The 25,805-nt window shown below is 42.8% G+C and overlaps 1 protein-coding gene across 18 annotated transcripts in view; it reads right to left on the reverse strand.

Annotated features, from left to right (window-relative positions):
• The window catches only part of foxp1b (forkhead box P1b), a 152,104-nt gene that overhangs the window by 15,136 nt on the left and 111,163 nt on the right, over positions 1-25,805 (reverse strand). For 16 of the 18 annotated variants that reach the window (XM_053432026.1, XM_053432069.1, XM_053432121.1 and 13 more), the window contains 5 exons: positions 18,833-18,970; positions 18,442-18,534; positions 14,771-14,921; positions 8,463-8,652; positions 3,330-3,437 (listed from right to left, as the gene is read on the reverse strand). In XM_053432026.1, the coding sequence (XP_053288001.1) occupies positions 3,330-3,437; positions 8,463-8,652; positions 14,771-14,921; positions 18,442-18,534; positions 18,833-18,970 (680 nt within the window). Of the gene's footprint in view, positions 1-3,329; positions 3,438-8,462; positions 8,653-14,770; positions 14,922-18,441; positions 18,535-18,832; positions 18,971-25,613; positions 25,727-25,805 lie in introns of those variants that run through there. The other 2 variants (XM_053432163.1, XM_053432137.1) reach the window with 2 other exon arrangements.

Consider the following 25,805-nt stretch of genomic DNA (forward strand, 5'->3'; position numbering starts at 1 on the left):
TGTAACGCGTCTGCCTTTTCAAATGCACTTTTTCTGTCATTTACTGCAAATCAAAAATAGCCAGAGTCGGTCTGTGAAGGCACGATGGCAGCGCTGGTGTTATGATAGCCCAATAAATGTCATGCCGTTTCTTTATGTACAGACAACACATTTGTGCGCGAAACACCACACACAACCTCAGAAAACAGACACACGTGAAAGGAAGGGAAAATTGATGGCGCTCGGCTGGAAATGTGGAAGTTTCTCTTCAGCTGCGGCAGTTTCAACCTTGAGGTGAATGATTTAAATCTTTATGGGAACCGTCGTCTATTCCCCCCTTCAGGTCTTCCTTTTGTGTCTCGATAACACATTTTTCAAAATGACTGCGATATACATTCAGCCCCTTGATGTTAATTATTGTGGGGAAAAAGAAATTAAAAAGGCACATTTAAAGGAAGCGTGGGCAATAACCCCCTTTTTTCCCTGAAATCAATTCAGACTTCTTTGGGCTTTCCATTTGCTTGAATCAAATGAATGCCCATTTAATTAAGTAGCTGGGAAAATGAAACTGGTAAACATTTCAGGACATCTTACTAAATTTCAAAGAAGAAAATAATAGGTAAAGACGTTTCAGCTTCAATTTAACTGGCACAGACTGAATTTTCAATGAAGGGTGGCCTACGTGAGCAGCTTTGGAATTTCTCTGTTCATAGGAGACATGTGCCCTGCTTCTTTTCATCCTTTGTTACATTCCACTTTATTTCTTCTAATGACATGGAGAGTCACAGTGCATAATTAATAGGAAATAAAATATTCAAATGGCCCTAATGCAGCCTTGAGAGGAGTGTCTGGACACGGGAGCAGGGGATACGGGGGAATTGACATCGAGAGAGACTATGAACGTTGGCATGTGTCACTTTCTGGACTTCAAATGAAGCCACTTTTAAAACCTCTCTGGCAGAATGACAGTCCCTAATGTAAATTACCACAATAAAACAAGTTAAAAAGACATTCCTGTAACAGTCGGCTTTTTACATATCAGTTAGTTAGCCTGCTGTCTTTTTTTCCCCTTCTTTACAATTTCTAATTATATGGACTGGACACAGAGCTTAAGGCTGTCTCTGAGGAAGGTTTATCTTCTTCACTCCTGGGTGGAATTTTAAATTAAACGCACACATCTTTACAGATGTATTTACATTTAGAATATATTCAAAATTTGATGTCTAAAAAACAATTACCTCCTTTATTTTTAAATGTTTAATTACCAATAAAAATAAAAAATCACAAAAAACATGTATATTTCTTATATTTTACATTATTTGAAATTTGTTTTTATTTTACAAGTCTACATGGTTCGCAGGGGTCCAGTGCTGCATAACTCACAGAACAATACCTACATTGTGTGGAGGTGTGAGAGTCTCTGTGGTTTCAGCAGACAGACAGTGCAGCACTAGAGGGCACTGCAGTGTTTCGCTGCCTCTGACCTCTGACTGGACACTGAAGAGAAGGGTCTTGACCCCCATAAAAACACCAGGCCCTGCTTTGAACCCTACCACACCCTTCTGTCCGCTGAGCCCGAAAACAGGAACCCTGATTTGGCGCTTTGTATTTACCAAGATAGTGCATGTAGGTATGTAATGTTTTCCTTAAAAGATAGAATAAATACACACACAGTTTAAAACAACATTCAGGCCCATGTTAGTTGTTACTGTTGGCATGTGGAGCTGAAATCTGGTTGACGTTAGCGTCCCCCTCACCTTTCTTTCTCTCTGGTACACAGTACACTCTGTTCTGCTGACTGCACACTCACTCACACACACTTCTCCTCACTCATTTCCAACATTTCTCCGGACCTTTTGGGAGACGTTAGTAAAGCATTATAAAACGCTTGATGTATTCTTTGTTTTTATTTTTGATTCTTTTCGGAGGCCTGCAGTTTCAGTTGCTGAGTTTCATGTGGAAGTGCTTAAGGGTTTGAGAGTTAACACCTTGGTGAGCTGCTCGCACTCTCGTCTGCCGCTAAACAAAGGCAGCTTTGTGGAGACTCTCCCCAAATGTTTTCTTAACATGTTCCAAGCAGTTTGAGCAGGCAACTAAAGTAAACAAGATGTTGCCATGATAAAAACACTTGTAAAAACAGAGCAGAGTGCACTTTGAGACTTTTTCAGGCAAAGCTCTACCAGGCGCACTGAATTTAATTCCCCTCTCTTCTATAAACAAAGGGTGAGGCAATGTCAGAATACAATAAATAGTGATGGATTTAAGAGGTCACTCCCAAAGCTGAAATGTGTGTGAAAGTGTCTGTGTGTGTGTGTTTAATAACTCAGTGTCTCAGGATGTTTATTAAATTAAACGTAAAATAAGGAACTGCCTCCTTTTCATCTGGAACAGAAACAGCACTTTACAATCTACTGTGATAGGTTTTTAAAATGCAAAATGTGTACACAGTGGATTTATATAAACGATCAGAAGGGGGTTCAAAACGTTGACAAAGACAGTGAAAAGTTTAAGCAACCCGCGGCAGCACCTTTCTCTCCTGCGTCTGTGAGAACGCTGTGTGTTCGCCCAGTGCTTGTTTTGGGATAATGGAATTGTGTCATATCTTGTTTAAAGTGCGACTAATCTGGGGTGACAGTGAGCCATTGATCTGCTGCCACGAAGCAGATGTTTTCATCCTCTACGTAACCATGGCGCTGTTATGTGTTGGATTACCTAGAGCGCACTGCACACCGGCTTGATTAGTAAACCGGGGGTCTGACTCAGCCCAGGGAGTCATGGTGCAAAACAAAGGGCAAGTGTCAGACTGGACAGAGTAAAACATCCTATACTGAAGAGATGCACGACCAAGCAGGTGCTGCTAATGTAGCTCGAGATCTCCAAGTACACATACAAGCTTGGCGTGTAAACCAAAAAAAGGAAGAAAGGATGACAAAAGGATGAGGAAAAACAAATAGACGGCCAGCGGAAGGACAGTAAGAGCTGAGCAAGGCAATCAGACACACACACAAACACATCCACCAATCCTCCTGTACAGTGACAAGGGCAAACATGCAGAGAGCCCTAAGTGTGGGCTGACACAGATAAACATCCTACGGTTGTTTGTTTGGGGAAAATGGCTCCCTTCACCATGGGAACTGCACTTATCACAGGAATTAGAGGCCCATGCCGTTCTCAGAAGGAGACCCTGCCCCAGTCAGTACCCTTGTCGAGAGAGGACCGACCCAGGCACTGACACTCTTCAATAACAACCAACTGCACCTGTAGTGCCTCTGAGTTGCTGTAATCAACCTAAACACGAGGACCCGCAAAACTACGATGGAAACACCCCTCTGGCTAGATCTTTAACTTACTTGAGGAATGAGTAGAAATCGTCAAACACTGCCTCACATCCGGGCCACTTGCAAACACCGTGACCGTAGAGAGGGTGACTGTGGTGGGAATGCTCCTCTAGCGTGGTTCTGGAAGAGAAAATCACAGGAAGAGACGTTTATCAATAAAAAAAGATCACGACTTTATTGAACATAAACACACTTAGAGGCCCTGAGGTCACATATCATGGCAAGGGGTGTGTATTCTATGTTGTTTCCACTTTGACTTCTACTTGATCTAAGAGCCTCGGCTAGTGTGGAATCAGTGTACCTGTGTGCTCTCTGCTTGCTCTTCTCTTAAGGAGCAGACTCATGCTGTGAAAGCACAACTAAATCAATATGTAATTATTTAGTAATGCTCAGCCATGTTGCAATTCTCTTTGATCAAGACAGCAAGGGGGCTCCCCCCAGTCGCTGCTGTTCCTGCGCTGCTGCCCACTGCAACATGCCTCCCGAAGCCCACCTGGAGCAGCATGTAGCACAACATGAGACTCCCAAAGCACCAGGCACTTTCACACTGTGCGCAAACCATAAACACCGCCCGCCTGGTATCAATTTATCTATTGACCAATCCGTGTCACCGGGGGCTGACGAGGCTTGCATCTACCGGGAGCGTCTGGCTTCGTACAATCAGTCTAAATAGCAGCAACAAACTTTACAACATCTCTTCCATATGGCGAGAGGCGAGCAACCACAGCTAACCACAATCAGCCCTGAGAGAGAGAGAGAGAGAGAGAGAGAGAGAGAGAGAGAGAGAGAGAGAGAGAGAGAGAGAGAGAGAGAGAGAGAGAGAGAGAGAGAGAGAGAGAGAGAGAGAGAGAGAGAGAGAGAGAGAGAGAGAGAGAGAGCTGTGTGCAGGCAGCGTCTGCTAAGAGTGCGAGACAGGCAGCCATATGGACACAGGCACTATACAAGACACACAACTTTGAGCTACAAGAGCCTGGGGGACTGGCCTATATCGCTACCACCTGTGCTTCTGGTGGCTCGTGAGCAGAGCACTGCTGCTTCTCCTCCAGTCTGAGCCCTGCTCTTTAGGACTGCGGACTAAACAGGGAGATTCATTACACCACAAACTGTTTGGGTTGTCATGTGGGAGTAACTCCAGCCACTAAAATCTCATTCATATGCATAGAAATAATAAGAGATCATGTCTAATACTTCTACTACAGAGGAAAAATTTACACTGCAAATAACTAAATATTGCGTTGCTTAGCCAATCATTCATCTGCCAGGGTTTCAAAATGTAAAGCGAACAAGGTAAAAATAAAGAAAGTAATCTAAACGTGCTGTGGCAATTTTGCAGAATTAAGCGAACTGATGTTCAGATTAAAATCTCATTTGTATCAATGTTAGTAAAACTGTACCTCAAGTAGGAAATTTTAAAGGTCGTCACAGGTTTCCTTGTGTTATAATTATTTGCTTAAGAGTTCACATTGTTCATAACATGTGATAATTGCACTGCAATTAGGAAGCAGTCAAGCATTCATGAATGTGGTTAGCAGCTCTTTTTTTCTCCCTCTTTTAAAAGTCAGAATTTTTTAATTCAATTATGAATTATGCATTCACATTAAGACCTCTGTTTTGATACTGCTAATAAATAGATGGCGGAAGACCTATAATAATGAGTTTTTAACAAGGAAATGTGTGGACTGGTGAAGGTAACGCCAGTTTTAATTTAAACAGATCCTTTTTTAATTCATTGCGAGCGGGCTTGTTGGTTAATTCTGTATTAATAAGATATTGAAATGTGGAGTGCGCTGGGAATCAGTAAGCACTAAGCGCAGTGGGGCTGGCGGCAGAAGAGCCCTTTTAAACGGTAGATGGCTAAACAGTGGTAAATGACAGAATTTACACCAAATGAGCTACATTAGTGTAATAGGAGAAGAGTGTAGGATTCATCGGGGCTTTCTTCTATTTGAGAACATGTTCAGGAGACAAAAAAAAAAAATGCTCTGCAGCTCCCTGCACTGAACAGTGTTAAATTTGACTTGCACCAATGACAGGTCTGTCAGGATGTTATTATTGTCAGGCAGCCCGGGGGAAGAACACTGTAATGATCTTGTAACAGCGATGAGGAAAAACCGTGTCATCAGCTTCCTTCAGAAGAGAAAGAACATTAAAGTGCCTATAGAGCCGAACTGGAAACGCGCAAACCTCTCAGGTGTTGCTCTGTGTTTATGTGGAGACAGACACAGAGATGGCTCCGACAGCTGGTATCCAGTTGTTTTCTAGTTCACTTCTTTTGATGAGATGCTTTGGGCCATAAACAAGTCGTGATCTATGGCATCGTGTGCTGATGGACTCAATCTATCAACAAAAAGTGGGAAGATTGATGTCTGCCGTGCTGGGTCAGAGTCTGGCCACAGTGTGTGAAACCAGTCACAACACTCTCCCTCATCGTTGGTACTGATTTTAGCCTATTCCCTCGTGTCCTCCCCCCTCCACCCTCACCAACTCCCCTCCCCTTTTTAACTCTATCCTTTCCTAACGTCGTCTCTGCCACTGCACGCCTTACCCTAAATTATTTAATTATCAGTTTTTTCTAGTGTAAGACAAATGAAAGGCAAGAGAGAGATGGGAGAGCTGTGCCAAATCTGATTATTTATCTCTTTAACAGATTGCTGCGTTACAGTCCCCGAGCTGTGGTTACTGATGGTTGTTGGGAAGTAAAGTGGGCCAAGTGCTTTGTGAGGATGCTCCCCCTTACAAAGCTGATGCAGCACTGCATTGGGAATTTGTGTCAGATACAGATCAGGCACATTTCATTTAAATAAGCAAATCATTGAATAAAGATGACCTGGCTCACAGGGGTATATCTCTATCTCTGCATCACAGTTTCATGGGCTGGGAAACAACAACGCGCCGACAGATTGAGTGACTCAGGTCCTGGTCGTATCAGCGATGATATTCAGACAAACAGAAATCCCAGCCTGCCTTGCCAGAGTGTTCTCTGAGACAACTAAAAGCAGGAACGCACGCCTCGTCTTCGGTGTGTCAAGCCGGCAGTGATTGAATTTCTCCTCCTTCCTTAAGACGGAAGTGCAAAGCCGGTGAGTGATTCCTGTGGATGCACTTAAGGTTTTAGTTGCAGGCGTCGTTGTGCCTGGGCAGATTTTATATGACACATGAAACTAACTACATGGTACTTAGGGCCTGCTGTAAACCAATCTGAAGCCAGCCGGGAAAACAGGCCCATCAGCAGAGAGGCTTGTTTCTGTTGCATGACAAAAGGACTTGCAAAACCGCATCAATTAAAAGTTCATTAAGTTCAGCGCTGGGAGGATGAGTGGATGCTCTCTATTTACGCCCGGGCCGGCCCAGCCCATTATCTTCAACCTGATTATTCAAATCCCTGGATTATAACACAGACGTTTTCTCAGGGCCTTGCTTAGAATAATCATACTTAATAATATTTCATTCTTCTTCCCATGGAGTCTGATTAAAATTGAGACTGCATCTTCAAAAGAGAGGAATAATGCTCTTGATAGTTGTGCAATTTAAAAGTCCCAATAATTGTCACGATGAAGGATTATTGGTTGTGTGAATCAAAAGTTGCTATATTAAACATTTAATAAAGAATGTTTGAGCTCGCTTTGTATCAGTTGTCTGGTCTTAGTAATTGCGCAGTTGAAACTGTGCGTAGGTAATCCACGACTTCTTGTAGCAGATGGGGTGGATGAGAATCACCTGCTCGGTTTTTCTGACAGATCTAAGATACCGGGAGAATATTCAGACAGAGACTGCCTTCCTCACTTAAGCTTGTGTTAAACTGCTGTTGACATCCTCTTTAATCTCTGACAGTCAGCACGAGGCAGAGGGGCTGCCAGCTCTTGTGTTATGTCTTCTCCGATGTTTCATGGAGCCCTCAGATGATGGTTCTCGCCTTTTTCGCTGCTGTCGATGCTCACCTTGTTTGCTCGCTTGCGACAATGTGTGATGGAGTGAGCGAGTCAATCTCCCCTCTGCAATTTGTCTTCAGCCGTGCAAAAAAAAAACAACCTTTGAGCCACATGCTAGATGAAGAAGTGCAAGCTGAAGGATACTGTTAACTGTGGGCGCAACTAACGCCCAGTTTATAATTTTTCTCCAGTGAGGTTGCTGGAAGGCAGCGCTGAACCCCAGTGAAGGAGGATAAGTCTGCACAGGTAGTATGTCATCAATCCATTTCAATCTGACAATGCTACTTGAAAAGAAATAGCTGCTTTCCATTTGTATCACTCAATCACTGGATCAGAGCATTTCCTCTTGGTGTCGCTCAGATCCTCTCTACAAGCCCCTCCTCACCTACAAAGGCCCGTTGGTTTACTGTGCTAAACATGTTCTCATCTGCGTTGCTTTCATAATGACGTGCAGGTTTTGATCACTGGAACACAAGTCAGATGTTACGCAGTGAGCTCATTGTGCCTGGAGGCTCCTCACAAGCAGTTCAAAGATCAGGCTTTGGTGCAAGAAAACAAGCAAATGTTTTAGATGCCAAATTAATTCCTTCCTTAAAGACACACACACATACATAGCTCAGAAAGCAAACACGGCACACAAATGATTCACGTTGAAAATATGATACGCCCAGTGTTTTTCTTTTGGTGTATTATGACTTGTTGTTCTTGTGACTTTTCTTTTCTTCTAACCTGACAGGTTGATTCTGTGAGACAACAAGTTCCTGGAACACAAAGGAATGTTTTCTCTGAAAAGACAGAGATGATCCGAATGTTCTCAAGGAAATGCAACTTCGGTCACAGCTGCACTAGCAAGAGAGGGGTCTTCGCCCTGACCCCACATGAAGTGCATGGCGATCCTATTAGGATACACATTTTTCCAAATCACAGATTTCCTTCCCGGTGCTCCTCTCAAATCCCCAGCTACATGAACAGTGAATCTGTGGTTTGCATTAGACAAAGATGACAGTGAAGTTAATTGCTTCTGTTTAATTACCACTTGTATTTTACAAATGATTTAAGGATCAGGTGTTTTGGAAAACTTTTGTTGCTGATGTAATGTCTTAAATGACTCATGTTTGCATTGTGAGAGCATGCAAAAGATGTAAGAAACACACAAATACAAGAAAGAGAGCACTAAAAATAAATGATAAAAGACCCTGCAGATATAGTGGCTCACCCTTCTCTCTTGTGACTCATATACTGCCCGTTGGTGGAGGAGTGCTGGTTGAGATGTGGGTTCTTTGGCGGTGCCGGGGAGGACAGGTCAAGGCCCCGGTGGCCGTTGTTGCTGCTGCTGTTGTGCTCCTCCTTCACATGAGCGTTCGTCACCTCCTTCCACAGTTGCTGCAGCTCAGCTGGAATCATGCCTGAGACAAACAAATTGGTTAATTAAATCAATTAACAGCTAATCCAACTCTCTTCGTCATCACTTAATTATATCAAAGGGTCTGTAAACAAAGCTGAGTATTAATTAGAAAATATTCCACTACAGGGTAATGAACTGAGAGCTCTCGTATTCCTCCGCCTCTCCCCGCCACCTCCTTCTCTTTCTCCCGTTTTCCCTGTGATCTGGAGCGTGTTTGTATACACAAATCCCTGGCATTCACGCAAATTTCATGCCCACAGTAAATAATTAACATCCAGACAAGGCATGAAATCTGAATAATCACCCTCATTTTCTCTCAACAAGAGAGATGTGTAGAACACACACAACAAAAAGTTTACAATAGCAACACTAGAAAACATCCCACCCCTGCCTCCTTTAGAAACAGGACCCTGGGGTAATATTCTCAAAAGCGCATTAATGTGCAAAATACTTAAAGCTCTGCACCGCCTCCAATTGACACAGAAGACTTAAACCTCATTTAACAAGTCAAGCACACTGCAGCTCACACAGCCCTTTGAAAAAAATCCCTTGAAGACAGAAGACATTTTCCCGTATGCTGGAAACATGTCTGTAGAGTGTGTGTGTTGTTTCTGCCTACGAATGACAGTGATCCAGACACCCAGGGCCAGAGTCAGGATGAAGAAGGATAATGCTGCGTTTGTGCACCCCATTTTCCATGTCTGAGAGAGGAGAGCCTTTGTTGGCACACAATGTACAGTATACGTGTCCATCTATGGTGTGTCTGTTACTGTGCAGGAGAAGTCTGTATCACTTGACACAAATGAGGATAAAGCTGGTTCAGTATGTAAAATAAGATTAAGCCTCTTGGGTGCAGAATCTGTTGCTATTTGTATTTCCAGCCAAAAGAGAACACATCTGTGCTGGCTACCTCTGATATTAATGGCATACTGAGAGATATAAAATATGTGTGGATTTGTATCGAGTATGCAGATATGCGCTTAAATAAGCCGCATGTTTTAAGCGTGGTGAACGAGGCCCTCGGATATGTGTTGAGTTTATCCACAGAACAAACCGGCAAAGACCACTCGTTTAACATTACAATTAATTAAATCCATTCTCAAAATGAGCACTGGCAAATGGAAGATGATTTGCACATGCTTATCTGCTCGGGTTTATATTCTCTGGATCCCCCTCCCCGCCTCCCCGTTTCTCATCACCAGCTCTATAGATACCAGAAGTGCTCCTTTCAAGCACCAGATTGTAATACATTGTGTGCAAAATGCTTAGTCTTAATTTATTCCTGTTGTGGAAAAATAACTATGAGGTGAAGATCTCAATACGATCAGCAAAAATATTTTTAATTTGATAAGCTACTAAAGATTTTAATTATGCTGGTAATGGAGAACATTGGCCTAATGAGGCGGAGGACTCCAGAGAGACGCAGGGGCTAAGAACTGTGAAATGAGTCTGATAGGATTGCTGTAAATTCACACTAGATCGTTTGCATATCAAAGAGCAGGAAATGATTGCAGGACAAATCAATAACCTTTCCACGTTCCAAGGAGCGTCTTTCCTCATTCAGATATTTCAACACACTTGCTCTATTCTGCCTGCCTGTTTTCTCCCTTATTCTCCTCAATGCCTTGATGTGCCCTAATCAAAGTGCACGTCCATGACAGGCTAAACATGCTTAATTTTGCGGTTTGTGTTACAGCATGCTAATCCAATGCTTGCCAATTGGTGGAGGCACATTCTCAGAAGGCTCCATTGTTGTTTTTGATGGCGGGCTTTGGAGACTTTGGAGCAAAACTTATTTTTATTGTTGTTTCTATTTCTTTTGCTGTGATGGTGGGTTTGGAAGGGGAAGGTCACTGGTGATGCGAGTGTCCTGCGTTCCGACAGCGGGACCAATCATTTTCCCCCCACTTGGTGCCCGATGACAGTGGGCGATGTATTTTTAGCCGATGTGCTTGACAGGGCGGCCCGCACTGGCTCAATTACCCAGCAGTCCTGGTGACCCCGACACCACTGTTTACTCAGATGAAACCGCAGCGGATAGACCGGTCTGATGAGAGAGGTAACGGAGTGGGACAAAGCTGTCTCTTTCTGGATCTAGTCCATAGTTTCATTGCCCTCTGTTTGCCTCTTCCCTTGTTCTTCTCGGGTCCAACCCTAACCTCTTCCAAAAACAGCTGAGGCTCATGATTCACATAAATGACAATAAAACACCATTACACGAGCGTCTCAGCAGGTATTCTTTTTTGTGTTTTGACAAAACGCATTGAGTTCCCCTCCATCTGATTACTGTGGGAAACGTAATGACATTGATCCGTAAATCCTCTTTCTTGGGTCCCCAGTTTGTCCATCCTTTAAACGCCAGATTGGTTTATCTTTCCTCTTTCCATTTTTCAGCACAACTATTCCGCTCATTACGATGGGGAAATACAGACAAGCACTTTAAAAAATGTATGTTGTTGGGACACTTGATTGATCACCGGCCTCCCAACTCAATTTTACCTCCGCAGGTAGCTCTGGCACCGAGACAGGCCGAGCTCTTCAACCTTTTCCTGTCCTTGTCCCCCTGTACCCAGGTGACCATGTTCAAGCAAGCAGAAAGTTGATTTAAGGTTCATAATGACATCAGTTGCAGGCCATCATCCCCCAAATAAAAAATGGCCCTCAGTGCTCCGGGCTCTTTAAACCGAGCTGTTACTTCTCACACACAGCGCCGGTGCCATGGGGGGACAGTGACATCGCTATTAGTTTATTGTTCCGTCAGGCTGGGACCTTTACTGCACCCCTGTTTATGTTACCGTAATCACTGGCCTGCTGATATGCACCCCTTAGGCCTGAAATATGTCCTGTCCTAATGCTGCAGGAACTATTACCCGTAGCCCACCGCTGGACGTATCAATCACTGACAGGTCAGCCGCCTTTCCCACCGCTGTCCCTGATGTGCTGCTGTTCTGTGAGCACTTCATGGCTCACCACATTCTTTGCTTTCATATTACCGACAAATTTGTCTTGTCACTGTCCCCCCGGCCGCTCCTGGACAGCTTAAATGATGTAGTGCGGCTACAAGAACTCGCTCTCGTGCAGCGCAACCTCGGAGGGTGAGGGGGGCCATTTTATCCGGGATGTGCACAAACAGTATCCCCCTATGTGATACACACACACAACGTGAGCCTGGTCTACCACTGACTCACTTATCAGGTCAAGAGGACATGCTTTTTGTGGGAGGGGGTGTTGGGATCAAATTTATATTTATGAAAGTTATATCCTCCCCAAACACATTGTTGTAATTTATAACAGATACCGTCAAGCCGCTTCCAAGACTTTGAACATTAATGTCAAAGGAATTTACGACAAGAGAAACAAATTACGCTCCAGATAATGTGACGATTGTTTTTCACTCAAAACTGCTATCTACAAGTTTATACTTAATTAGTGCTATCACATTTTTGAAAGGCTAATTTACACACATTCCTCCAGTCCATCGCTTTGACGTAAAGTGACAAATCGGTCTCAGGCAACAATTTAACAAAGCAGGAAATTGAAAGAAAAATGAGTCCTTAAGTGCATCTTAGCAGCAAAACCGCAAATACAGATTGTACATCTACTTTCCATTCCTTACACTGTTACAGTGACCTATCATTTTGAAAACCTTTTTGTCCCCTTTGTTGTCTTGGAAAATGGATACAGTGGATTTCACGTGGCCTTTGAAAAATAATTATATTGTTATCTAAATGAAATGAAACACATAAAATCATCGGTTACAAAAAGAAGAAAAAGCCTGGCCAATTTACTGCCCCCAAGTTTGAATCTGTAATCGCTGAGACCCAAACAGAGCAGATCAACTCATCACTTCCGACGCAGTGTTAACTGTTAACTGAATATTGCAGATTAAATCTGAGCAGCAGAGGCCTGGCCCGCTGATGCATGAAAGAGTTTAGTGATGTGGAAAACAGAAAGGTCATCAATAACTTCAAACAGTCAAGCAGAAAATATGTAGAATAGAAAGACTAACTGGGGGCCTGCAGCACTGGCCTAAGTGTTGTAACAGCTGTCAGAGGCACAGAGTTAATCATCGATGGATTGCAAGGGCAAACGAACCAGGTTTGACTGGTTGTTGCAACGTGAAACAATCAGCTAATTGTACGTGGGGAGATCCAGTTCCTCATTATGATTGTTGACTGTAAAAAACACCTCAAAGAAACTATGCTGTAAGTTTCACATACAAATCGTTTTACTGCATTTTTAAGGGTAAAACAATATCGTATAAAAATAAAATAATTCCCTCAAAATTATAAGTGCGATTTTCTGTCATGCTTCTTTTGGGAATACATTTTTTCAAAATATTTTCTTTACAGTTCCATTGTGTCTGTGGTATCTTATTAGGTGGTGAATATTTGATAATTTCTTGCTACAGCTTCAGGGTAAACTGAGCATGTGCTGTGATGCTTCAGAGCTCTATGTTAATCCAAATAATCTATCTCAACATTTTGAGACAATAAATTGTGCAGCCCGAACAAAGTGCATCTAAAAAATGATTAGGTAAAATAATGGCATTACTTCAATACAACACCACTCTTAATAAGTTAAGTTTCCTGGGAACAACATTAAGATGACAGTATAAACAGGATATTCTGGTGCTGTTGTGAAATCCATCAAAAGTACAGTCCCTAGTAATAACACCCATATAATGCTTTACTTAAGGGGTGTGTATGTGTTTGCCAGACATCTGACACAGAGCAATTCAGTGGAGCACATTCACAACACAGCGGTGCTCCACGCCTGTGCCCATGGCAATCGTCTGCGAACGGATGAGTGATTCCATACCCAGTCCAAACAATAACACCACTGTACAAACCGTGTTTGTGTTTGCCTATTACCTAAGCACCCCCCAAAACCCTCCCATTTTTATTGCCCTTATCTTGTTTTTTCAAAACTGTTTGTCTTAGCTGGGAATGAATAGTCAATGTCATGTTCTAAATCCCTTATGACGACATCTTTGTCATGAGGGGACCACTCCTTAACAAAATATTAAAGAATAAATAAAGAAATAAACTTCCTGGCCAAACAGTTAGTATTGACTCCATTGATGGAGTAACAGGCAATTTCACTACGACAAGTTCACTGGCAGTTTAAGAACAATAGATGCTGTCTTACTCCAGGCTCAAGGTGGCTCTGACCAGGATACCAATCACAGAAACAGGACAGAGTCGACGAACAAAGTGAGGATGAAAAGAAAACAAAAACTCCACCTTTACTGTCTGTGACGATAATAAACCGAATAAAACCTACAAGAATTAAACAACAAAGGTTGAGTAAACAGTGGCTTTTCCCAGACAAGAGAACATGCCATTTAGTAAACTAAAGAGGTGTTGAGTGAGGATTTACTATAGGTGTGTCCTGCCTCAGTGAAACCATGTACAGTATGTGGTTACATACTTAAGTGGTGCATTTGTTCACTTTGATTAAGCAAATTTGTACAGGTCTTGTAGCAGGGCTACAACAGTGGCAAATCAAACTAATCTGAATAATTATGGTGATACACTTTCATAAGCCACAATGTAAATTAATAAACTGATGGCAAAATTGGTTCCTACAGAACAAGAAGTACATGACACACCAATGGCTGTGCATGGTAGTGACATGAGTGACATAAGTCTGATGTCCCATGTGTCACTCTACCTTTTACATCTGATTGAAATCCTCCCAGTCTTTGACTCTATCATTTATTTAGATATTTAAAAAAATCTTTCTTATTCTGAAAACACAAAACAGTTGTGTTCAGGAGGGAATATCACCTGTAATAACAGATGAAGGACTTCAACTTGCTTTCATATACAATGCCAGGATCATCCAATATAGCAATAAACAATCTTATCAGTACGACCCCATCACCATTGTTTTTGTCTCATGACCTCGACTCAACTATTTTCTCAATATCATCAGTTTAAATCCACAAACAAACTTAAACACTTGTGAAAATAAAGAGGTGTCCCCAAGCACTGACTTGTAGTGTTTTCTTACGACCAAATTCTTCCACTGAGCGATAGCGGACTGGTGGACTTGATATCTAATTGTTGTATAGTCCAGTGGTTGAGGACAGGGCTCTGATATGAGGTACTGACCCTGAGTGAGGGAGTGCAGTGGCAGGCCGGTCTGTCCGGGCTGGATGGTGAGCAGACCCTGCCTCTGAAGGTTGAGTAGATGCTGCTGCTGGACCTGCTGGACCTGCAGGAGCTGCTGCTGGAAGGCCAACTGCTGCGCTGACACCTGCTGCTGTTGGCCCAAACAAACAGACACGTACATTAAAAAACAAGGACACACCATCAGCTAATATAAAAAAGGTATATAGAAGCATAACAGCCAGAGCAAACATGTAAAGATGAATTGCATGTTTGCATATAACTGTATTCATGTAAGGCTGCTGACAGAAACATTTGAAGCTCAAAGCTCTCGAGTTCACGGTTCAAGTTGTAAAAATAAACACTTTAGAACGTCATGTTCATTCATAACAACAGTTTTAATGGACTTTACGTGTGCTTACGCATAAAATACCTCTGTATAAGTTTCATAAATTTTGCCTTAAGTGTGGCTGTGCCAGCGCCCACTTAAGACAGGTAGACTATACATCTCTCTCTCTTAATTAATGAGGAGTCGGGAGGCAAATGACAAACAACGAAACAACATAGTTAATCATTCATAATAAGAGCCACAGGAATTTAATTACAGCCATTCATAATTCAGCAAACAACGTGTGACTAAATCAAAGTGCTTAATAACCACCCTGGCAACTCTCACAACTCTCCCAGGCATGGCGCTGAGCTCAGGGATACACTCTTTCCCCAAACCAGTGCTGCAAGCTGCGTTCAATCACACACTGTGGACTGACAGAGAGATAGTCGCTCTGTTGGTCTCACTGAGCTACAGCTGTTTCATCGAGACAGATTTAATGAAATGCTGGTGTAGCTTTACTGATTTGTGGGGGTGTTTTGAGAGAGTTGGGAGTTTGGCTCTGAAAAGTGAAACGTGTGAACTCTGATATGATGACAAAGTGATATGAGAGTGCAGAAAGAAAATGGAAGTGAGAAGATGACTTGAGAGTCAGAATAATAAATAAAAGGAAATTATCTAATATCCCCAATCTCCTATGAGTCAAAACAAATGAGCGATGCTATTTAGATAACGGGGGGCACGGAGGAGAGAGATGACTTTTCACCTCTTCATCAACCGTCGCTCTCAACAAATTCACAGTCAACTCACTGAGATGTCCCAACAGGATCTATCAGGGCACCGTCTGTATTTCCAACAGATAAGGATAAAATATCCGTGTCTAAGACTCAACAGGATGCTGGGCCTGTTTATGAGTATACAAGGCCAGTTGTCAAGCGGGTGGGAAGAGAGGAGGGGGCACTAAAAGCAGTGCCGGGGCTGCCAAGCTGTGCACCGCACCCTGTTACCAAACACAGGATACACCACTTTTGTTTACTTCTCACAATTGAGCGCACACAAAAAAGGTCTTAGTACAAGGCGGCTGTTAGGTCACTTGCTAGAAGCTCTGAAACAGCCAGATAAACTGCGCCGCCCTCCGTCCACCCACATTCGCCTTGTCAAAAAGGGGTCGGGCGGCCCTCCTCTCCCTTCCTCTGCCTCCCTCCTGCCCCACACCCAGTCTGCTGCTCCAGGAATAAGTGCTGGGCAGCGCAGGTCTATTACAGCGAGAGAGGTCATCTCATTGGATCAATCTGGGGGGAAGAGGGCGATCTGACAGTTGCGGAGGGTCATAATTGAGCAGTAAGCACACATTAATTCACAGGCTCATTTGTTATCTAACCCAAAAGTGAGAATGAGAAAGATAGGGGAGAAACAATGGACGGGTCACAGAGGTCGCAGTGAAATTTTGGATACAGGTGGTCTGTGATTCTCCCTGATCCATCCTATTTCTGTGAGGCTATTGGTGGAGAACTTTCTCGTGTCCTCAGTGGTTTTCTGTTCCCTGACAGCCTAAGACGAAGATAATAGTACCACAGGGGTGGGAGTTCACAAGCAACAATGTCTTTTCTTTTCTTTTTTTTCTTCAAAACGCAAAATAAACAGAGGGCGGGTTTGTAGACAAAAGAAAAAAGAAAGAAAAATCAAGTATTGCAAATTAATCTAACTCCTTTCTCCCTTGACATTTTGTTTCTTCTGGTCCCATCAGCTGACAGCAGCTCCTGTGCGCTCGCAGCATGCAGAGACATTAAAAACCCAGACCCAATAGACCAAATAAGAGGTTAACAAGAAGTGGCACGAGGGAGAGAAAAATACAGTCCCTGACAAATGATAAAGAGTGGCACTGGCAGGCCTTTATTGTCAAGCTTCAGATATAAAGTTAAAGATCTTTGAAAAACTAAATTTTGATGTCTTTAAAATAAAAGAGGCACAAAGCAACAACAGGGGGTTATTGTCTGGCAGCCACAGGGGAGTCACTGCATAATTCTTATTCTGTCTTTTGATGGCTGCTCGAAATGCGACTGAAGAAAAAAAAAAGAGACAGAGAGCGATGGGGAGAGAAAGAAAACATCGGCGGAGAGGGGGAGAGCCTCTCGAGGCTGCATCCATTTCCTGTGATCATACATAATATGCTTCAAAAGTTGCCTTTTCTTTTATTCTCATGCCCCATTCAACTGATCAATTGCACCTCCCCCCACCTCATCTCCTCCCCCTCTTTTCTCCCCCTTGCTCCTCTAGTGTTTACATCAGATGCGAGTTGGTGACAGGCCCTATCTGAGGCCGAGGAGCTCCGCTGTCATGTTGATTTATGGGAGCATCACGCCACAACTTGTCCAAACTGAAGCCCGCAGTTCATTAATTAGGGAGCTACGACTTTGAAGTTGGGAGCTTCGACAGCACGCGGATGTGTGTGAGTGTGGGCATGAGTGGATGTGTGTCTGTTTTTAACACTGGGCTTAATTTTCTATGCTTACCCTTCTCTCCAAACACGGAACTCAATGGGGACAACGGCAAAAAAAAATCCCAGATTGCCTTTGAACTTCTTTTGACCGCACAATAATAATTTTGCTTTGTCCACAGTGATGCCTGTATCCGCCAGTTATTAACACGCATTAAGCTGCTGCCTAAAGCAAGCCCCACTGTACTGGAGGAAGCAAAGGAGAGATAGAGTGAGAAAGATAGAGAAGACAGAGAGAGAAGGAGACAGAGAGAGAGAGAGAGAGAGAGAGAGAGAGAGAGAGAGAGAGAGAGAGAGAGAGAGAGAGAGAGAAAACTCAACACAGGCAACAAAGCTGAGAGCGCTCATTGCACTGATATCTCACAATTACATGCCTTCTCTTCCTCTATCATTTCCATGTTAATTACTGAGAAAAGCCTCTCAGATTTATATGCTCCGTGTTCCTGCCTTTCTCCCTTCTGCCTTTCATTATGTCCTACACGAGGCTCACAGGAGCGGCCATCTCTTTGTTGCGCAGGACACTTGTTTACTTGGAAAAAGGAGAAAAAAAATCTAGAACAATGAAGTAAGGCTCAGGCTCTTTAAAATATTACACGCTTCCAGAAAAGGAGGCTCTGAATTCTTAGCACAGTATCAGTCAGTTTTTACCATTTATCCAGCGAGTCTGACATGCTAATCAGAAGCTTGAGTGCACTTGATTCCCCCCCCACCCCCACCCGCTCCGCTTTAACCACAGTCTGGAAGCAGATGGAGTTAGGAGGGGGTGGAGGGGTGGGTGCACATGACTCCCATATTCTGTCTGGCCAACGGCTTTGGTAATGGCAGGCGGCTGGAGTGATGTCAGCCTACCTCTTTACTCTGCTTGCTGCCTGCATGCTGCTGCTGTAGGAGCTGGAGGTGGAGCTGTTCCTGCTGCTTCTTGTAAAACTCTTGGAGTTGCTGCTGCAAAAGAGACAAGGAGGCAGCTTGTGAGTCAAAGTCTGTCAGTCATAGAAAACTAAGCAGTGAGAACTTTCAATACTTTGAGGAATGCTATCTTTTGGGGCTTAAGGCAAAAAAATTTAAGAGCACTTCAAAGAGATTTATATTTTTTTGTGAAACAATATACACCGATCAGCCGCAACAATAAAAAAAACAGTAACTGGTTTTAATGTTGCGGCTGAAGGGTTCATGAGAAGACATCCACCATCTGAAATGGGATGTCTGACATAACCAGTCGAGATGACGCGTTGTACATTACCTGTTGTAACATGAGGGCCTGCTGCTGCTGGAGAAGAACCTGGAGCTGCTGAGGGCTCAGGACTTGCTGCTGGAGGATTTGCTGCATCTGCTGTGGAGTTATCACTTGAGGTGTCATCATAGCCACTGACACTGGAACCTGCACAGACACACAAAGCGAGCACAGAGATGTCAAGAGACAAAATACAGTAACGTGTCAGGGCACAATGACTCCTTATTCTTGTGTATAGTCACAAGTAAAAACTCTAATAACATGAGTATTATTTTAAGCTAGGTATATAAGCGCACTTTGGTTTTAACTGGATTCTATATTAATCTCAAGAGTCATTCCCTCCAACAAACACACACATATCGACCCCTCTAACCATTATGATACCACACCAGACTAAGGAGGGCTACAGGACAGTTGGTGAAAGAAAGGAGCCAGCTGTATCCACCCATACCGCCATCCTCTGACTTTCCCTTCTCACAAACACAAACCCTTTCAACGTCATCAGACATGACCTGCTTCTGCCGAGAGGCTTCTCAGGGCCAACCATATAAACGTGGCAAAGATGCCGTACCTGCATTTGGACGTGCTGGTTGCACAGGCATGTCATGTCATGTGAGAACATTTCATTAGGAGACGCTGTCAACAGCCATCTATTATTGTGAAGATATGGAGTGCCTGGAGGAGGGGCCACGTTGAAGAACACGCAGGCCACTAACTAACTCCCTGTAGAAAGGTGTGAGTGCATGACTCCTCAAAACAAGTGATTTGTTGTGACACTGAAGGAGCCCCCACAGTTGTCAGGGTGCCTTAATTGCTCCGGCGGCGTAGGGGACTCAGAGTGTGTCTGGATGCTGCCACTCAACGCCATGATGTGCAAGACAATTAAAAGCTCCTTCCCTTGACATTTGTATGACAAACAGCAACTAAGATGTACGCGATAGTGCTGCCTCTTTGCAATTGTTAACACGTCTAGGAAATGGTTCAGTGTACGTGCACCATACATTAGTATGTACAGTATGTGCCTGAGCGTGTGTTAAAATGTGCTCTCTGTCTCTAAGGCTGATGTCAGCAGTTGATAGAGCGGACATAGCCGATGACAGTCTGTCTTCACCAAGGTTACCCAAATTGTGTGGCCACCTTATAGCTAATGACACCCCTTTGAATTTTTCATGCCCCTCTGAATGTAATTTAGCTGTTTAAAACCTTGTCCGGTAACTAAGGGGCTTTTCTTGACACACGCCCTGCATGCATATTACCTTATTCATTCTCCCCATTGTAGCATAAAACAAAAACAAAGCGCTGCCATAATGAACAGCTTGTACTGCTAATGCAGAGGAAAGGGCAGCGACGTCAAATAGGACGGAGCGGCTTTGATGCTCTCCGTTAACTTTACTGTGAACAGTGCCAGACCATATTGTGCTGTGTTCTTCTGGCCCCTGAGAGGATGAGGGAGGCACAGCCGGCCCCACCCAGGACTAACACATACATTTCTCATTTACAGCACAAGGCATATAGGAAGAAAATGCTATATTAATTCCCCATTGTATTAAGTCTTAATATGCAGTTCATCTTGACTTTTGCACATGACTTGTCTTGTCATTTGCATAGCCGCGGCCTCCCATTCCCTAATTTCACAGTCATTATCCACTGAAGTCCTTTTTTTCTGGGCATCGCTAATTTTGATTAAATATTTTGAAGGTCAACTCTCTGCTCTGAATTGCTGCATGCAAGTGTCATACATGCCAGCATCATACGTGATATGATATATAGTTCCCCTTTAAATATGAGCCCCCCCATACACACACACACACACCAAGGATAAATAATAATGCCAGCCTCCTTTTTTGAAGCTTTACTTTAACCGCAAGCGTTAGAAATCAACGCCATATTTGTCATGCTCTATTTTTACTACCATGTTAAAGCTGTAAATTTAGTCATATTTTCAAATGTATAATCATTTTGTCATGCCACATTATTCAAGAGTGTTGACATGCAAGCCTCAACTTATCACAAAGGGTTTACACACTATAGCAGCTCACAATAGCCGCCAATTTCCTCACAAATTACACTGAGATTTTTATTCTATTTAAGCGTCTTAATTCTTTACACTTGAGGTGTGTGTCTCATCATGGTTTCACACTTTGCCTTGTCTCGACCGTCTGGCTCACAGTAACTACAGCTAGAGCAGCTTCCTCTGTGCACAGCCCCAGTAAGAGGCTATTACAGCCCCCCATTTTATTACCCATTACTACTGAGGTCATTAGCAGTAAGAGGGATTGTATGCTTCTTAACCTATTGATCAATGTAACTACCACCATTTAATCCTGTGCTGAAGGAGTGAAAATCTGCCTAAGACTGGGTCCTATTGAGAGTAAAGGCGGGAGGGAGCACTTTAACTGAAAAATATTGCCCCGGCTGTTGTATCGTTCCCATTTAACGCAAACACAGGACGCCAGTCACCATTTAGAGCACTCCCATATGGTGTACTCCCTTATCTCTCAGATAACATCATGAATCCAGATGATCCACAAAAATATATGACCATCTAAAGATAGTCTAAAGAGACGGCTCGCACTGGGCTAATAACTGGAGGGATCCAGTGAGCCCAGCTCTAATCTGCTCTACCAATATGACGGTGTTAAAAAAAGAGGACATTCTGAGGATGCCAGAAATAGCTGATTTTTATGAATTTCACAAAGGTGTGGTGCTCTCCAGTTGCCTTCCATGCATAAACATTCAAACCTGGAACACAGCTGCAGAGTGACTGGAGGCAATATACTGTACCAGCACAGGCCTGCTGGCCAAACACACAAACGCACACACAAACCTTAACTGTGGCATGTTAACTGTCACAAGCACATACAGGTACATGTGCAGCCCGTAACACACAGTATATGAGGAGTAAAACTATATTTCCCATACAGAACACCTAAGTCTGCTGGCACTGTATATTCAGTATTAAATGTATACAGCAAAACATAACATGAATTTAAATTTGAAACATTTTTCAGCATTTAACAATGTTGAAAAAAATTACCTTTTTTTGAAAAATCTGAAAATCACTAGTTCATTTACAGCATCACTTTCTGCACCGTTTCAACATTCACACACAGGCAGTAAAGGAGGCATTTGTCATTAAGGAAACCTGCAGAAAGCCAAATTCTATTATGTGCACCACTACTCGATAAAAAAAAGAAAATTCACCAAAAAAAGACAATCTAATGCAGCAACACGGATCACATGTTAAAGAACTGCAAGAGTCACTGATTCACTGCACCCCCTCTCGTCCTGTCACATGTCAGAGGTCAAAGCCTGGTGAAAAGGAGCAGGGGAGACTCAAGCTGCACGCTGGCTCCTTTTTTTGCATAGCGGCAGTTAAGACAAACCGAAATGAGGGACAAGGGGGTGAATATCAGTGAGACTGGTACAGACGTTTCACCAGCCGCAAATGTGCAGCTTATCAGAAAGAAAAAAAAGGGTGACAAAGAAGAAGAAGAAAAAACGAAAAGAATTATAAAATTTTCATTTGTGCTCCCTTGGGTCATCTTGGTTTGCAGGGGCATCAAATGGAATGGAGAAGCAAAATAAAAAAAAAAATAAAAAAAACTGGTCCGTTTGATTCTGTTGTTTTACCTTGGCCTGCAGAGGCGCATGAAAAACGACTTCCCACCCTGTGATCCGCTGCATGAAAATGTCACCAAAATGAGGATTTCAAGGGAGCTATTGTACTTAAGTGAAGTGTGAACATAATTAGTCGTCGACAAGACTGGAAAGACTAATTCCATGTTACCTACTCAGGTTGATTGAAATCTCTTAGGTGGAGAACATTTAAAAAACAAAATCTTCACACTGACAAACTTTTCCATTAATAATGATCAAATTACTAAATTAACAATAATAATAATATCTTGCTAATGAAATTATTACAAACCAAATGTGTACACAGTAGCGTATGGTATATGTTAAATTTGTTAGTATGCCAAATAATTGTAAAAAGCTGGGCAGAACTACTCATCCCTTCCTCCCTCCATCATTCCTTCCTCGTTTTCCACAATCAAGCCCCTTTAAAAATGTTTACATCTGAGATAAACAGGATAAACGCAGCCACATTTTGTCTCCCTTCATCACACACTATAAGTTCTGTATTTGGGTGCAGGGGTGTGAGGGGGCTGAGGCTCACATTATTTACAGCAACTGTAAAAACAAAAGTCAAGATTGCATTTTAATTAACTTTTCGACTACAAACAAACAGGTTCTGGCCGGAGCTGGTCCCGCTGTCGGGTTTAAACAAACAAACTGCACGGCAAAGTGAGCGAGTTCTCACCCCAACAATAACAGCTGAGCTGCAACGCTGGACGCTGTTTCCCACACTGGAGGCAGGCACCACTGCAGGTGACACACACACACACACACATACACACACACACATACACATTCATACTCACACCGGCCTTTACATAATCATAGTGCTTTAGTTTAGTTTTCCTAATTTGAAATTTGTATTTTTCAAATTCATTTGTGCTTTTGTCTACTATAGTATAATAAATGAATAATAAATGTTCTTGAAAAAAATTATTTAAAAAAATTGTTTTATAAAATTCTAAAATAGCATTGATGCATTTTTTAAGTAATTAAGAAGTCATGATTAACAATTCATGCTCAGAACCAGCGCAGACAAACAAGCTAAAAGAAATCCACACCCTTCATTGCATTTCTGACATGAGACCTAATGTCCAGTCTCTCTGACCTTCGAAGCCACACCTCCAAGTTCACATTTCACAACACACTTCAGCAGTGAAACCTGACGTACAAATTCAGAGTGACAACTACAACTCTGCACTCCACCATTTACCGTTTTCACTTTTCCCTGATTGCAGCCACTGTTGGTGTAAACTGCTGCGCGCCCGTGATCGATGGTCTACCGGCTCGACGCGGCTACGCAACCATGAGCGTTTTCTGATGCATTATTTGAGTCAGTTGAGATTTAATTAAGATCGCAGCCTTTAAAATCCCTTTAAAATGAAACTGTAGTTGAAAGACAATGGCGAACATATCCTCATGCAGATTGTTTCTATTCTTTGCACACCAGCAACGCAAAGCTAATCCTTGTTTCCATGACGGCAGACAAGAGGGCCACAAATTGTGTTGCTTCTTAACATTCTTAATATTGTTGTGTTATGTGACTCATATAAAGTATACAGCCAATTAATTAAATTATATAGAAAAATATATTCAGTGTCAGCTGTAGATTTATAGCATTAACTAAAAATCAAGATGTGCCAGACCAGTTTACGTCCATATACATCCTCAATAATCCACCTTTATTTTAAACACGTCAATACCATCGTATCCCTCACTGTTTTAAAATAAATAACTCATGTCAGAGAGTTGTAGTGAAAAATACCTTCTGCCACAAAACACTCCACACCATGTAATCTCATTATCCTACCATCTCAGCCCTTTGAAACACATGGCATCTCAAGTGTAGAGTTAATCTTACTGAATCTGAAACACAGACGCTCAAAGCAGTAATGACCCTTTAAAAAAACAAATGAATGAAAGCCCTTTTCAAGTAAAAACATGTTTTAGTCAAGAAAGGCAGGCAATAACAGCAGAGAGCAGCTGGTGCTTCACTATATCACTGCTAAACTATTCCTCCGTCTCTCTCTCCTGTCGCTGACTCGCCTGCCTACTCCAGCACAGCGCAGAGACCGTCCCTGTAAAGGATATCCCAGCGAGCCGTGGGGCTCTGCCGGCTAACCCCTTGTTCCCCTCTCTCCGGGTACACAGCTAATATCTGGTTGCCTATGTCATGGTTTAGAAATGACAGGTGCTGGCAGCCCCTCGCCTTGACAGGCCACTGCACAAATAACGCCCCTGCCTGAAAGGGCTAATGCACTACTAATGAACAATAAATCAACTTTGATTACAAACTGTCAACCCAATCAGCTCGCACTCCAGCTCTCCCAAACTGCGAGTCTCTGCACAGCTGCACGGCATTACGGTGCACACTGGCCTGTTTAGGCTTCGCTCTCCTCCCTGACCATCTGATATTCCCCTATGCTGTTTTCTCCTCCATCCCTCCTTTCTTTTAGGCACCCACCTCTTCACCACTGATGCAAGGTGCTGAAACATTGAGCCCCAAAAAATTCAGCGAAAGTAAGTGCAAACAGACAGCACATGTGGATCCTTTCTACAGCTGCATGAGAGTCTTACTTAAAACTGTTGTAGTAAAAGTACTTGAGGCTATTTAACAACCGGACGTCAAAGACATTTTCTGTGTAAAACCTCAAAGCTGTCAAGTAGGGCTCAAAGTTGACAGCAGAAAAAAAAATAGAAGTAGTTGACCAAAACTTTCCCTCCTAAATGTAGTCTGCAATCCTTTTGTTATAAAGCACTAACATAAACATAATACACACACAGGCACGTACCAACAGTCACACACTCTAACTTTTCAGGAAGATATGAGCGATGGCATTTGGAGTGACAGCATGTCTCCGGCGTGGTTATGCGGTGACAGTGTCAAATATAGAGCTGTGCCAGCCTCTGTCTTAATTCACTGTGACACCATGAGGATTAGTCCAGACCATTGCCTGAGAGCAACTAAAAGTCTGACCATCAACCTCAACAAATCAACACAAAACACACAACACACAACCAGCAAGTAACAAAAATCAACATTAAAGTCTGTCTATGAGATTCGAATATCCTACCCTGAGAAACATAATAAATACATATAATTGCCACATAAAACAATTTTCAAAACAACAATGCATACGAGGAGACAAACCTGTCCCCTGTTTTTGTTGAACTTTCCATAATTCAAACAGCAAACAGTGCTGGATCCTGCTTAACTGGTTCGCTCTCTATCAGCAAAGTAAACACAACTAAACAAACAGCGAGAATAGGCAGACGTGAAAAAGGCAAAAGGAATCCAAAGCTGTAACCGGCAAACAAGCAGAACAAAAAAAAGAAGAACAGC

This window comes from Pleuronectes platessa, chromosome 2 (genome assembly GCF_947347685.1).
Source record: "Pleuronectes platessa chromosome 2, fPlePla1.1, whole genome shotgun sequence".
NCBI lineage: Eukaryota > Metazoa > Chordata > Actinopteri > Pleuronectiformes > Pleuronectidae > Pleuronectes > Pleuronectes platessa.